This window comes from Pan troglodytes, chromosome X (assembly GCF_028858775.2).
Source record: "Pan troglodytes isolate AG18354 chromosome X, NHGRI_mPanTro3-v2.0_pri, whole genome shotgun sequence".
In the NCBI taxonomy this organism is placed as follows: Eukaryota; Metazoa; Chordata; class Mammalia; order Primates; family Hominidae; genus Pan; species Pan troglodytes.
In genome coordinates, this window is record NC_072421.2 from 141157255 (window position 1) to 141171039 (window position 13785).

A 13785-nucleotide genomic window follows, 5' to 3' on the forward strand; every position below is an offset into this window, starting at 1 on the left:
TATAAATTACACAGTCTTAGATATTCAGTTGTATCAGCACAAAACAGACCAAGGCAGTTCATGACAGGTATATATTGATTAATTACTATTAATGTTATTATTATTGTGTATCTATAATGTGAAGTACTATAATAGGTGAGCGTATAAAAGGAGTAAGAATCTTAGCAGATGAAAAATTTAGACAATTCATTCAACAAAATTTTTAGTTACATGTGTCTGTACTTGATACTATCCTAGGCACTGGGGATCTGATAGATGGAAAAAAGATAAAATTCCTGCCATAAGGAAACTTCCATTTATCAGCTGTAGAACATCTTCCCTGTCTATCACTCCAATGGGGAAATCCTAAGAACAATTGACAACTACGTTATAGTGTGATGAATATAACGAGAAGCCAGAGCACACGGAGGAGGAATTTAAGGGGAAGGGGCATTTAACCTGGTTTTGTGAGAGCAAAATTATGCAAAGATTCTTGGAGGTGGTAATGTCTGTGCTAAGCCTAGAGAGACTTATTTGTTGATTTTAAAACTTTCTGTGTAATACCTGTTATGTGCCTGAAATTGTTCTAAGGCTTTACAAAAAAGTTATCATTAATTTAATTTAATTATCCTGGTAACTCTATGAGGTGGGGAAAGTGAAGCATATACAGGGCTATATTACTTGCCCCAAATCACAAACTAGACAGTGGTTCCAAAGTGCATGCCATTAACTGCAATGTACTATGCTTCTTCTCCCTCTTATAATGTTTCTGTAAGCTGTGTTGGGGTGAGCTGGAGGTCAAAGAAATGGAGCATAGGAGAAGTCTGTACTCCATGAAAGTCTTTAAAACTTTTTACTTTACGGGAGCAATGGAAAGAACCTGGTAGAAAGATCAAGAAAGAAAATGGAGGGTGATTATGAATATTCTAGAAAGCCAGGTGAGAGATTTTGGTATTTCTGAAAGTGTGTTTGCAGTTGACACTCATCCAGTGCTATATGACTACACAAAACAATGCATTATTTTTAAGGTAGAAGTATTAATATATTTTACAGACTCTAAGATACAGATCAAAGAACACAGTTATGTTTATTAAGAATATGCATTGCCTGTTTAATCCAGCAATAGCAATATTTAGATTCCCTCTCATGTATTTCATAATTAATTTAGTTACAATTTTAATCATGGATATGTATGCTTAAGTTATCTCTTTTGTAAGTAGCTATACATGATCTCTTGCTAGGAATGCGTAGCATACTACAGTAAAGTGAGATGGCCAAAGGGTAATCCAAATGATAAAAATAGAGCTATACATCCAGGAAAAAGATCTAATTCTAGTTATTTTATGCTTTGAGTAGTTTTATGTTTTCTCACTATATCCCAACTCACCTGAACTAGGTTCCCAGTTAAGTATTTGTATTAGTGTGTTTTCACACGGCTATAAAGATACTACCTGAACCTGTGTAATTTATAAACAAAGGAGGTTTTATTGACACACAGTTCTGCATGGCTGGCAAGGCCTCAGAAATTTTGTAATTTTATAAAGAAGGCAGCCGACTTCTGGCTGGACATCCGGGCATTTTCATACATCCTCTAAAATCTAGGCGGAGGTTCCCAAACCTCAATTCTTGACTTTTGTTCACTGCAGGCCCAACAACATATGGAAGCCACCCTTTTAGCCACGACTGGCGCTGAAGCAGCTGGAATGCAGGGTGCCATGTCCAGAGGCTGCAGAGAGCAGCGGGGGCCCTGGGCCCAGAGAAACCATTTTTTCTCCTAGGCTTCCTGGCCTGTTATGGGAGGGACGGCAGCCAAGATCTCTGACATGCCCTGAAGACATTTTGCCCATTATCTTGGTGATTAACATTTGGCTCCTCATTACTTATGCAAATTTCTGTAGTGTGCTAAATTCCTCCCCAGAAAATGATGTTTTCTCTTTTATCACATCATCAGGCTGCTAATTTTTCAAACTTTTATGCTCTGCTTCCCTTTCAAATGTATGTTCCAGTAGCAAACCATCTCTTTGTGAATGCATATAACTGAATATGCATAATCTTCAGAAATCTTTAGAAATTTCCCCTACCAGATATCCTAAATCATATTTCTCAAGTTCAAATCATTCCATTTCTATAAGATTCTCAAAATAACAAAATTGTATAGGCTGAGAATAGTGGTCACTAGGGATTATGAACTTGAGAGGAAAGTTGGGTGTGGCTATTACAGGAAAAATGAGAGATCCTTGTGTTGATGAAACTCTTCTGTATTATTATGGTGGTTGTCCCTTAAATGTAGGCATATGATAAAACTGAATATAACTAAACACACACACACACACACACACACAAATGAGCACATGTAAAATTGGTGATCTGAACAGATGGACTGTACTAATGCCAGTTTTCTGGTTGTGACGTACTATACTTTTGCAAGATCTTATAATTGGAGGAAATTGAGTAAAAGATACAGTATGGTATCTCTTCATATTATTTCTTACAGTGGCATGCTAACAGATAACATTAAAAGATGTTCAACATCATTAATCAAAAGAGAAATGCCTACTAAAACCAGAATAACACTTCACACTTGTTAAGATGGCTATTATCAATTAAACAATGCATAACAAATTTTGATGAGAGTGTGAAGAAAAAACAAACCTAGTACACTCTTGGTGGAAATGTAGATTGGTATAACCATTATGTGAAACAGTGTGGAGGTTTCTAAAGAAATTAAAATGTAACTACCATATGACCCAGCAATCCTTCTTCTGGGTAGATACCCAAAGGAGATGAAATCACGGCCTCATGTAGATATATGCACTCTCACGTTCATTACAGCATTATTCACAATAGCCAAGATATGGAAACAACTTAAATGCCCATCAATGGATGAATGGATTTTAAAATGTGGTGTGTGTGTGTGTGTGTGTGTGTGTGTGTGTGTAGTTATTTATAGTTGTACAGAACTAAATATTATTCAGACTTAAAGAAAAGAAATCTTGGCATTTGCCACAATACGGATGAACAAGTATAGAGATCTAATGTACAAGCGGACTAAAGCTGATGAAATTGCGTCATGAATTTTTGTTAAATAAGTAGATTTTAGCTGCTATTGTCACACACTTAAAAACTAAGAAGAGAGGTATGCTAATCTGCTTCACCATAGTAACCATTTTACTTTATGTATCCCATAATATCATGTTGTAAACCTCAAATATACACAATAAAATTTCTTTAAAATAGAAATAAAAAATCCATCACACTTCTATACACTAACATTGAACATGTGGAAATCAAAATTAAACACATGATACTATTTACAGTCACTTGAAAGAAAATGTAATACTAAGGTATAAATTAAACAAAACATGGACCAGAAGGTGGGTACAGATATTAAATATCAAAATATCTTTCTAAAATTTACAAAATACAAAAATGTACCCGATATATCCATTTACAAGGGAAGAACAGATTATATATAAACAGATGCATCTTAAAAACAGGTCTGAGTGAAACATTAAATATTGACAATGGCTACATAAATTGAAAACAAATGTCCACAAACAATAAAAAACATGTAATAACACTCATACAGAGAAAAGAATACACATCAAACGCATTACAATGATTGCCAATGTAGACAAGAGAAATAAAACTGGGTCATGGAAATAAAGGAGAGTGAATGAGTAAATAAATAGGAGAGGGTCTTGAGCAATTAACTCAAAGAATATATAACTCAGCCCTCTACGTTGATGCCAAACCACTCTATTGTATTCACTTCAATAAAAACAATATTTTTTTCAAGGGAAGAATTCTTAATCATTGACATTCTATAGAAATGCTGGTGTATGGAAGTGGCAATAAAAATACCAACTTTTAGTTGTATCATTATATTCAAATTCTCTGTAGACTATGCTTTCATTTATTGCCTGCAGTAGACAATGGCCACTAGTTTCTTAACAAGGAAATGCCCTAGTATTGGGACCATGGCCTCCAAACACCATTATTTTGGTGTGTGTGACATGCTGTCTTACTCTATGTAGGGTGAGGTTTTTTGTCCATTTGAGGGGCTTCAGTTGCTTACAGTATTGGTTGAGTTGCAACCCAAATCACTATGAGGTATGTGGCCTGGAGGTGGTGATTTTGATGTCTTCATTTTGGAAAGAGTGTCACTGTCACCTACATACAATACAGATCTTTGTATTTTATTTTATTTATTTTTGAAGACAGAGTCTCGCTCTATCCCCCAGACTGGAGTGCAGTGGCCAGATCTCAGCTCACTACAACTTCCGCCTCCTGTGTTCAAGTGATTCTCCTGCCTCAGCCTCCCATGTAGCTGGGATTACAGGCACCTGCCACCACTCCCAGCTAATTTTTGTAGTTTTTTTTTTTTAGTAGAGACTGGGGTTTGCCATGTTGGACAGGCTGGTCTCGAACTCCTGACCTCAGGAGATCGTCTGCTTCGGCCTTCCAAAGTGCTGGGATTATAGGCATGAGCCACCGCGCCCGGCCAATACAGATCTTTTTAAATGCCCTTCTACATATTCACATGCTCCAAACACCAAGTCCTTTTCTTCCTCTCCTGTTAGATAAAATTTTAAGAAGAAAATTTGTCTCTAGGAATCAGTCCTCCCCCAGGCCTTATTTACAATGTCTGGCTTACTGTCAACCTGTCGGTCTGTCCGCCAACCCTACAGGATCTCATATCCCTCCCTTCTCAAATGCCTACCTCTTCCCTTCCCTTCCTTCCCACCATCAGACAACAGGCAGAGATATACACAGTCATCAGCTCCTCAAACTTGATTTTATTGTAATCATCGCCATTGGTAGTGAGGATTTGTCCAATTTGGTTTCTCCATGTTTGACTAGTCCTCCCCACCCTCCTGTGAAGATCCTTCAGATGAGTCTAGGCCTTCGTCCTCCTCCTCTTGGACTGGATTGATGGAGTTCTCTCGGGACTGGTCCTTCTCCAGTTGATTTGAATTTATTTTCGTATGCTTCCTGTAGTAATGCACTATTATTGTTAGATATTCTATTGTTTTTGTATTTTGCAAGCTCTGTTTGGGGGCTAAGACCCTGTTCGGTGCCTCCTGCATCTGATAAGAAAACAGGGAGAGGCCAGAAAGTCATTATTTTGGGTGAATAGGGTAGAGACTGGATAGTAAGGGGGGCTTTATGAGAAGGAATGCAGGTGGAGGAAGGGGTTTGTGCCAGAGAAGAACAAGGTGGAATCATAGGGTAGGGATCTATGGGGAAGAAGAAGAGGAGCATGGGTAGGGTCATCTGTTAGTCCAAACTGCACGATTTCGCAAGTTCTTTGCTATTTTGCAGACCTTGGTCAAAGTGAGACACTCCATGGGGGTTCAGGCTGGGAGAAATATCCTGCCTAACTACCTGACCACAGGGCGGGCAAAGGCCCAACTAAGGAAACATTCCTATCATATCTTGCTTGGCAAAGTTCTAAGGAACACCACAATGATATTCCACTGGAAAAAGGGCCAAACCACCTGATCATAAGAACATCTTATCAATATCCTGCCGGATAGCATCCCACATTGCCCAGATCCCTCCTGCCCATCCCTGTAAGTACCCCAGCCTGTAAGCAGCGGTGGGCTCTGGCATTAAGCTTGTCCTCCACTTCCATAGGTGTCTGCCATATTCCTGTGTTGCTGTTTGAGCTGCCCCCTGTGTGTCTTTCTTTCATCCTTGCCTTCCCTTCAAAACCTAACATTTTGGTGCCAAAACCTGGAGTGGTGATTGGGTTCTAATGGGTAAGTTTTCTCTTGCAACCTGGAAAGCAGCAAGCAGCACAAACTAGACCAGGGCCTGCTTCCAGATCCTGAGTGTACTCCCTGTTCCCAGTCCCATTCTCCTTATTCTCTAGTCTTCTCCAGACCTGGGCTAACCTCCTGATAGTGATCAAACAATCCACCTTATTTTTTGTTCCTTCCTGTTTCCGGGCAGCTGCAACAAGGATCACCCCCATTTCTGGACATCACATCCAACACTGGGCTTCAATTAGTGGGTGAGTCTCCCTCTTCCTCCTTTCCAGATTCCTCTCTATTTCTGCCCGTTCTCCAAAAAATTCCAGTGCTGGGTGAGAGGTCTCCCCAGTCACCAGGTGACTGCAGCCTCCCTTCTTAGGGTACACCTTCAAAACGTTTGCCACTCTGGCTGCTCTGGCCTCTGGGGAGCATGAATAGTACGGGGCTGCCCCAACTCTCCAGGTCCCTTCTCCCAGGAGGAATCAAGTACTCACTTCCCTATGGGGTATTCACTTCTCTCTGGAGTACTCGCTCACCCCTGGGGTGCTCACTCCCTTCCAGGGTACTCACTTTCCTCAGGGGTAGTCACTCCCATCCAGAGTATTCACTCCCCTCTTCCAAAAAACAAAACATTCAACTTCCAAATTCAACATAATCTAAAAAACTTTCTTCAATGCAATGGTAAATAATCTGAAGTGCTTTGCTTATCTCCTTTCATGCCTCACTCTCTCTCTCTCTCTCTCTCTCTCTCTGCCAATCTTGTTCACCTTTTCAAATCTTCCTCCTCAAGGAGAAACCCCCCAAAATGCCTCTTCCTCCGGACAAGTCTTCTTCCTCTGAATTTCAACCTGGCCAACACACCCGTTCTTCAGCCTCCTGCCCTCTCCCATTCCCTCCACCTTCTCCTTCAGATCCGGCTCCTCCACCCCCTTACTGTCACCCTCCATCCCCCTTCCTTCTCCACCTCAAACCAGGTCTCACACCCAACCCCCTTTCGCTAGAAACCAGGCACATGCCCAAAGGCCTTCCAAAGTCCTTCCCTTGCAGGAGGTTGCGAGGGCTAAAGGCATAATCTGAATTCAAGTTCCCTTCTCTCTAGCTGACTTTTCCCATATTGAAAAGAGACTTGACTCCTTTTCAATGGATCCAACCTCCTTCCACAAGGAATTCTTGTACTTCCCTAAATCTTATGACCTTACCTGGCATGACATATATGTCATCCTCTCCTCTACCCTCACCCTGGAGGACAGGGAACACATCTTTATGGGTGCCCAGGCCCATGAGAACACCCTCCACCAACAAGATGCTGCTCATAATCCAATAGGGACCTTAGCTGTCCCCAGAACCGGCCCCAGTTGGAATTATCAGGCAACTTCAGTAGACAGACAGAAATCAGGCCATATGATATCATGCCTTCTAGCTGGCATAAATAAAGCTGTCCCTGCTCGTTTCCTCTCCTGCCTTTCAAAAGTCACAACTAAATATGCCACCTTAAGCCCTAATATCAATAAGGGCAAAAACTACCTCCATTTATACTTTATCTCCCAGTCAGCCCCAGACATTTGAAAAAAACTTAAAAAACTGGAGGATGGCCCTCAAACCTTCCAAAGAGACTTAATCAAAGTGGCCTTCAAGATCTATGAGATTAGAGAGGAAGAACTAAAAAATCCAAACCTAAAGAAGGACCAGGCTAAATACCAAATGCTGGTAGCTGCCACTCAACAGGGTTCCCAAGGCCTACAGAATTCCTCAACTTGGCAACAGTCAACTCCAGGAGCCTGTTACAAGTTCGTCTAACAGGGACACTGGGCAAAAGCCTAGCCTAATCCCAGGACACTCTGGAAATCTTGCCCCATCTGTGGTATCAAGCAACACTGGAAGTCAGACTGTGCTCACTGAAACTCTTCATCCTGCTTCACCACCTGTACCTGAAGACAGGTGGGGCCTGGAGTCCACCGCCCCTACTGCCATCACCACCTCGGAACCCAGGGTAATTCTGTCAGTCTCTAGTAAGCCCATGTCTTTCCTATTGGATACTCAATAGGACAACTAGTTATTCAGTTTGACCAGAATATTCTAGAACCTTTTTCAGTTCTTCCATCTCTATTGTGAGAATCAATAGAATCCCCTCTAGGCACAAACAGACTGGTCCTTTATTATACAACCTATTCAGCAGCCCCCTTCACCCACTCTTTCCTGGTTATCCCTCAGTCCCCTACCCCTATCTTGGGATGGGACATATTAAGTAAATTCCAGAACTCCATGCAATGTGGCTCCTACAATTCTACCCCTTTTATTTTACTCTGACACCCAAACGCTTCCCTCTCCCCCCACTCATCCTCATTATCCACCCTGTTACCTTCTGTTAATTCTAAAGCTTGGAATGTTTCTAAACCCACAATAGCCACACATCACATCCCAGTTAAAATAACCCTTCAAAACCCCTCCATTTTCCTTCATCAGTCTCAATATCCCCTTAATCCAGCCTTGTTTAGGGGGTCTCAAACCTATTATCTGTAAACTTTTACAAGCTCATATTCTCAAGCCTGTTAACTCTCCCCACAACACCCCTATTCTGGCTTTCCAAAAGACAGACGGGACTTACCCCTTTGTCTAGGATCTCCAAGTTGTTAACCAGGCCGTGGTACCAATCCATCTAGTGGTCCTCAACCAATATACTCTACCGTATTGCCCCATCTACCACACACTCCTTTATATTGAACTAAAAGACAACTATTTCACTATTCCCTTAAATCTGGCTTACCAAAGTCTTTTTGCTTTGACTTGGTCAAATCCTAATACTCACATGTCCTGTACTCTTACAGGACTTACACATGGACTTACACATAGACTGTACTCTTAGAGGTGTTCCGGGATAGGCCCCACCTGTTCAGACAGGCCCTCATCAAGGACCTAGCTGAACTTCCCCTTGCTCCTAGTACCCTCCTCCAATATGTCAATGACCTCCTTCTCTGTAGCCCCTTTCTTACCCTGTCCATTCAACACACCACTCAGGTTTTAAACTTCCTTCATAATCAAGTATATTGGGCCTAACCCACAAAATCTCAGGTACCCAAATCAAAGTTACTTACCTTGGGTTTGTCCTAACCCCTAATTCTCGAGCCATCCCAACCCAATGAAAGGAGCCAATTTGGGACATGCCCCTTCCCCACATAAAAAAAAAAGGACCTCCCCTCCTTCTTGGGCCTTGTGGGATACTTCTGGCTGTGAATTCCCAACTTTGACTTGCTGGCCAAGCCACTATACGTAGCCTCACATGGGCCCATCCTAAAACCCCTAAACCCAGCTTGCCCCATCAACTCCAACTTAAAAACTTAAAAATGCCCTTTTAATGGCCCTGGCACTGGGACTGCCAAACCTCACCAAGCCTGTTACTTTCTATGTACATTCTGACCAGTGCCTTGCCCTTGGACTACTCTGCCAAACATATGGCAACGCCCCAGAAGCCATTGCACGCCTCTCAAAACAACTGGACTCTGTCATCCGAGGCTGGTCACTCTGACTAAAAATCTTGGGTATGGCCACATTGCTGGCCTTAGATGCACGGAAACTCCCTCTCTACCAACACATTACTATTGCATCTTCCCATTACCTACAGGACCTCATAAACCACCAATCCCTTCTGTCCCTCCCACCATCCTGCTTACAGCAGGTGCATGCCTTATTCATAGGTAACCCTCTAATCACCTTCCAGAGACATAAAATTCTCTACCCAGCCACCCTTCTCCCTGTAAACACTTCCGACTCTAAGCTCTCTCACTCCTGTCTGGACCTCTTAGACTCCCTCTCCTCCCCCTTCCAACACATTTCAGATGCCCCTTTGCAGGGAACACATACATGGTTAGTTAATGGAACCTCTTTTAGGCAGCCATGTCCAGCAGCTGGCTATTCCATCATTGCTGAAAATAAACTCCTAGAATTCAATGCTCTCACACCCCATGCTACCTCTCAACAGGCAAAGCTAGTTGCCCTAACCAGGGCCCTCACCCTAGCAAAGGGAAAGAGGGTCAACATTTACACCCATTCCAAATATGCATACCATGTCCTACAGTCTCATGTCTTAATCTGGCAGGAACAGGGTTTCCTAACTACAAAAGGAACCCCCATAAGAAATGGCAAACTTATACATAAGCTGTTGGGGGTGGATAAACCACCACAAAAGGCCACCATTATCCATTGCAAGGGACACCGAAAGGCTACAGATGCCAAAACCGAGAAAAACCTTTCAACAAATTCGGCAGCCTGGCAGGCAGCCCTTAAAACCCCATCGTTATTGCTCATTTTTTTCCCCAGCATACACCCTGTATATACCCAGCAGGAAAAAACCCCACTTGCCCAGGCTGGTGCCATTCAGGAAAAAATAGTTCGATCTCACTGATAAAGTGTCTTGCCCAAGTTTAAAAAACCTTCTGTACTTTCATATGTGCACAACCATTTCCATGCCAGTTACTGCCCCTACTCCAGCTTTTAAAAACTTCTAGACATTCTTCCACCATGGTTGCCCATCTCAGAGATATTACTAAGGCATGTTCCCTTTGCACTCAAACTTCCCCTCAGGAAGCTATCAAACCATCTCCTTTCCCACACACCAGACCTGAGGACACTTACCAGGGCAGGACTAGCAAATCAACATCACTCACATGCCCCCCAGAAAGTGATTCCTATACATTCTAACAATAGTAGATACATTCTCTGGATGAATAAAAGCTTTTCCTACCACCACCAAAAAGGCAGACACCATCGCTTCTATTCTCTCCACTCATATTATCCACCGGTTTAAACTCCCCTCTTGCATCCAGTCAGACAATGGGCCAATTTGTTTCAGTTTAACCAACAGCTGGTAAAGGCTCTAAACATTAAATGGGCTTTCCATATTCCTTACCACTCCCAATCTTCAGGAAAAATTTTATAAAAAACAACAACTAACCAAACTCTCCCTAAAGGTTAAAATGGCCTGGACTTCACTTCTCCCATTGTTCCTCATGCGATTATGAGTCATTTCCTAAAAGCGCTCAGCCTAAGCCCATTTAAATTCATGAACAAATGCTCCATTTATCCTCCAGAATCTCCCTGTATTTTCCCCCCATTCTATATGGAATACTTGGCTGGCGTTACACCTCACCCAACATCTAATAAGACAGTACACAAATGCTTACTTGACCCAACCTAAAAGTCCATCCTCAAAACACTCCTCCCTGTCCCTACAACCAGCGGACTGGGTCTGAATCACAGACTCCTCCTCCTCCCTCTCCAACCTAAGTGGAGGAATTCTCACCAGGTGATGCTAACTACTCCCACAGCGCCAAAGCTAACATCCTTTCCACACTGAATGCACATTTCAAACTAAAAAGAGCACCAGATCCACATCTAGAAATTTGTTCACCCCCAAATTATTCTCCTTCCCTGACAAGACCAACCTCACTGTACTTAACAAGAATTCCAGAATTTGCCAATCCAGAACACCCTAGCCCATAACACTCTCCGTCGCCAATTTCCAATCTTTTATCTCCTACTTTATTTCAGATCTTTCCTGGTTTCCCTTCCCCATGACCCTGAATAGTCCAGGCCAATTTGTCACACTAATCAAGGAGATATGACTTCAGGGCACCTTCCAAAATTTCACTCCTACTCAAATCTCCTCTTTCTCCTTTTGTCCTCTCTATCTGTGGGATATTCTAAGTCCCCACCCCGAACGTCTAACAGATGAGCCCCCTTCATCAGCCTCACTGCCTCTTAAATCAGTCACACTCCCCTCTTCCTTCCAACTGTTAAATTTGTTTGTCCACACAAATCCAGTAGTTCACAGCCCTTCCTGTTAACCTGGCCACATGAACCCTGTCCAAAATAAACCTGCATTTCACCTAATTGACCAATTCATTCGCAAAACCTGCTTATAATCTTGCTCGGCTAATCACCTTTTCCCCCCCCAATCCATCAAATCCACCCACACCGTCACACACAGGGCTGTCACCCTCCTTCACCTCATAGCCTCTTAACTAAACATGTTACCAGTCGGATTCCAGAAAATACCTCTTATCAACCCCTCCCCTTTCTGCCGGAGCCGCTCTCCATGTATCCAAGTCAAGGGCGCTCCCTGGAAAATATCCACAAACAATTCCCTCAACTGCAACCTGTATCCTTCTGCGCTGTCAGGACCGCAATGGCTATTAGTTACAAAAACCCATTTCCTGCTCTCTCTCCAAAACCAAACAGCCTTCACCTCCTCCACTACCAACATTTCCTATCAGGCCTTCAGAGGGGCTACCCTTGCTGGCAGGTATTCAACTTGGAAAAACATAAAAGTTAAAACAAAGGGTTTGTGCAGAATTCAACCCCCACCTTCTCATGGCTTGCCACCATAACCTACAACTTTTGTTTGTCCACCCCCAGTGTCTTCTTCCTTTGCGGCACAAACTCTTATCTCTGCCTACTGGCCAATTGGTCAGGAACATGCACCCTTGTGTTTCAATCTAAACATTAACACTTTGCCTAACAACCAGACCATCCAGGTTCCTTTAGTAGCTTCTGTCTCATCCTCCTCCACACACACTAAGCAGGCTCTACATCTCATTCTAGTGTTAGCAGAACTAAACTCCTCTGCTGCACTCAGCACTGGGATAGCAGCTGGTCCCTTTCGTAGGGCCGTTAATCTTCTTCCTCCTAATAATACAATTGGCCCATGTATACTCACCTTCATATCCTGCTTTATTTCTCGAAGGCTAAACTCCCCTCTCCAGGCAGCCACCCAGCAACACATTGATACCATCCTTCTCCTCTGCCAAGTCCGGTACCAGTGCCTCCAGGAAAACAACTCTGAAGTCCGACACCCCCTGCTTCAAAACCCAAACCCTGATTACAGCTCCCCTATTCAGCAGGAAGCAGCCAGATAATCAACAATGCCCCTCTTCCTTTTATACTAAAGTAGAAGGCAAGAATGTGAGTCCAAACCACCATTTTGTAAGCACTCTGCTATTTTGCAGACCTTGGTCAAAGTGAAACATTCCACGGGGGTTTGGGCTGTGAGAAAAATCTTGCCTAATCATCGTAACACAAGACGGACAAAGGTCCAACTAAAGAAACTTTCCTATCATATCTTGCTGGGCAAAGTTCCAAGATACACCACAATGACATCCCACTGGAAAAAGGACCAAACAGCCTGATCATAAAAACATCTTATCAATATCCTGCCGGGCAGCAAGCCATACTGCCCAGGCCCCTCCCACCCATACCTATAAGCACCCCAGCCTGTAAGCAGCGGTGGGCTCTGGCATTAAGTGGGTCTCTCACTTCCACAGGTGTCTGCAATATTCCTGTGTTGTTGTTTGAGCCACCCCCTCTCTGTGTGTCTTTCTTTCACCCTCACCTTCCCTTCAAAACCTAACAATCTTACCTCATCATTTTTTTTTGTTATTGGATTCACAGGGGCTCTTCCTCTTCTCCCCATTGGTGCTTGAAGTGGGCTGTTCCATGATTCTGGTTGGTTGTAGAATGTCTATAGTAGGCTCTTGTAGACTGCAGACTTGCACAGCTATATTGAAGCTTCCCAGGAGGATGTCCCAGAGCTCTTGCCCTCCCTATGTATACCTTCCTGGTGGGAAGGCAAAGCCACACCCTTGAGCTTTGTTTGATCATACAGGCAGTGTCCCAGCCAATGGCAGTCCTAGGGTGGCTTAGACATCACAAAGCACCACTGCTGACCACTCCCTGGGCTTGTGGGGGACGGATGACAGGGGTGTAGAGGAAACCAAATGCTGTTGTTGTTTCAGCATCCCCTGAAGATGCATCCCAAACTAATCTGCTGCTGCTTATTTCTCCATGTTTAATGTTCATGGTTCACATGGAAGCGAGAGGATGATTCCTTCAAGCCCTTCCCCACAGTCATTCCTATGAAGTCATTCATTCTTTTGTCTTCCAGCCCTCACCATGACTTAGTATTTTAGATGTCTCACCTCAAATCCCTCCAAGCTAGTGTGGCTACATTTAATTATTGGTGGAGATGTGAATTATCTCATTTTCCTCCTAAAGT

At 43.1% G+C, this 13785-nt stretch overlaps 1 protein-coding gene across 1 annotated transcript; it reads right to left on the reverse strand.

Annotated features, from left to right (window-relative positions):
- Window positions 1-4852: 4852 nt before the first annotated feature.
- SPANXN2 (SPANX-N2) lies at window positions 4853-13228 on the reverse strand (the record flags this gene model as incomplete). Its single annotated transcript, NM_001042629.1, is given in 3 exon segments — window positions 4853-5069; window positions 13150-13164; window positions 13166-13228. Coding segments are annotated over 3 exon segments (295 nt in total), but the record flags the coding sequence as incomplete, so codon positions are not given.
- Window positions 13229-13785: the final 557 nt, after the last annotated feature.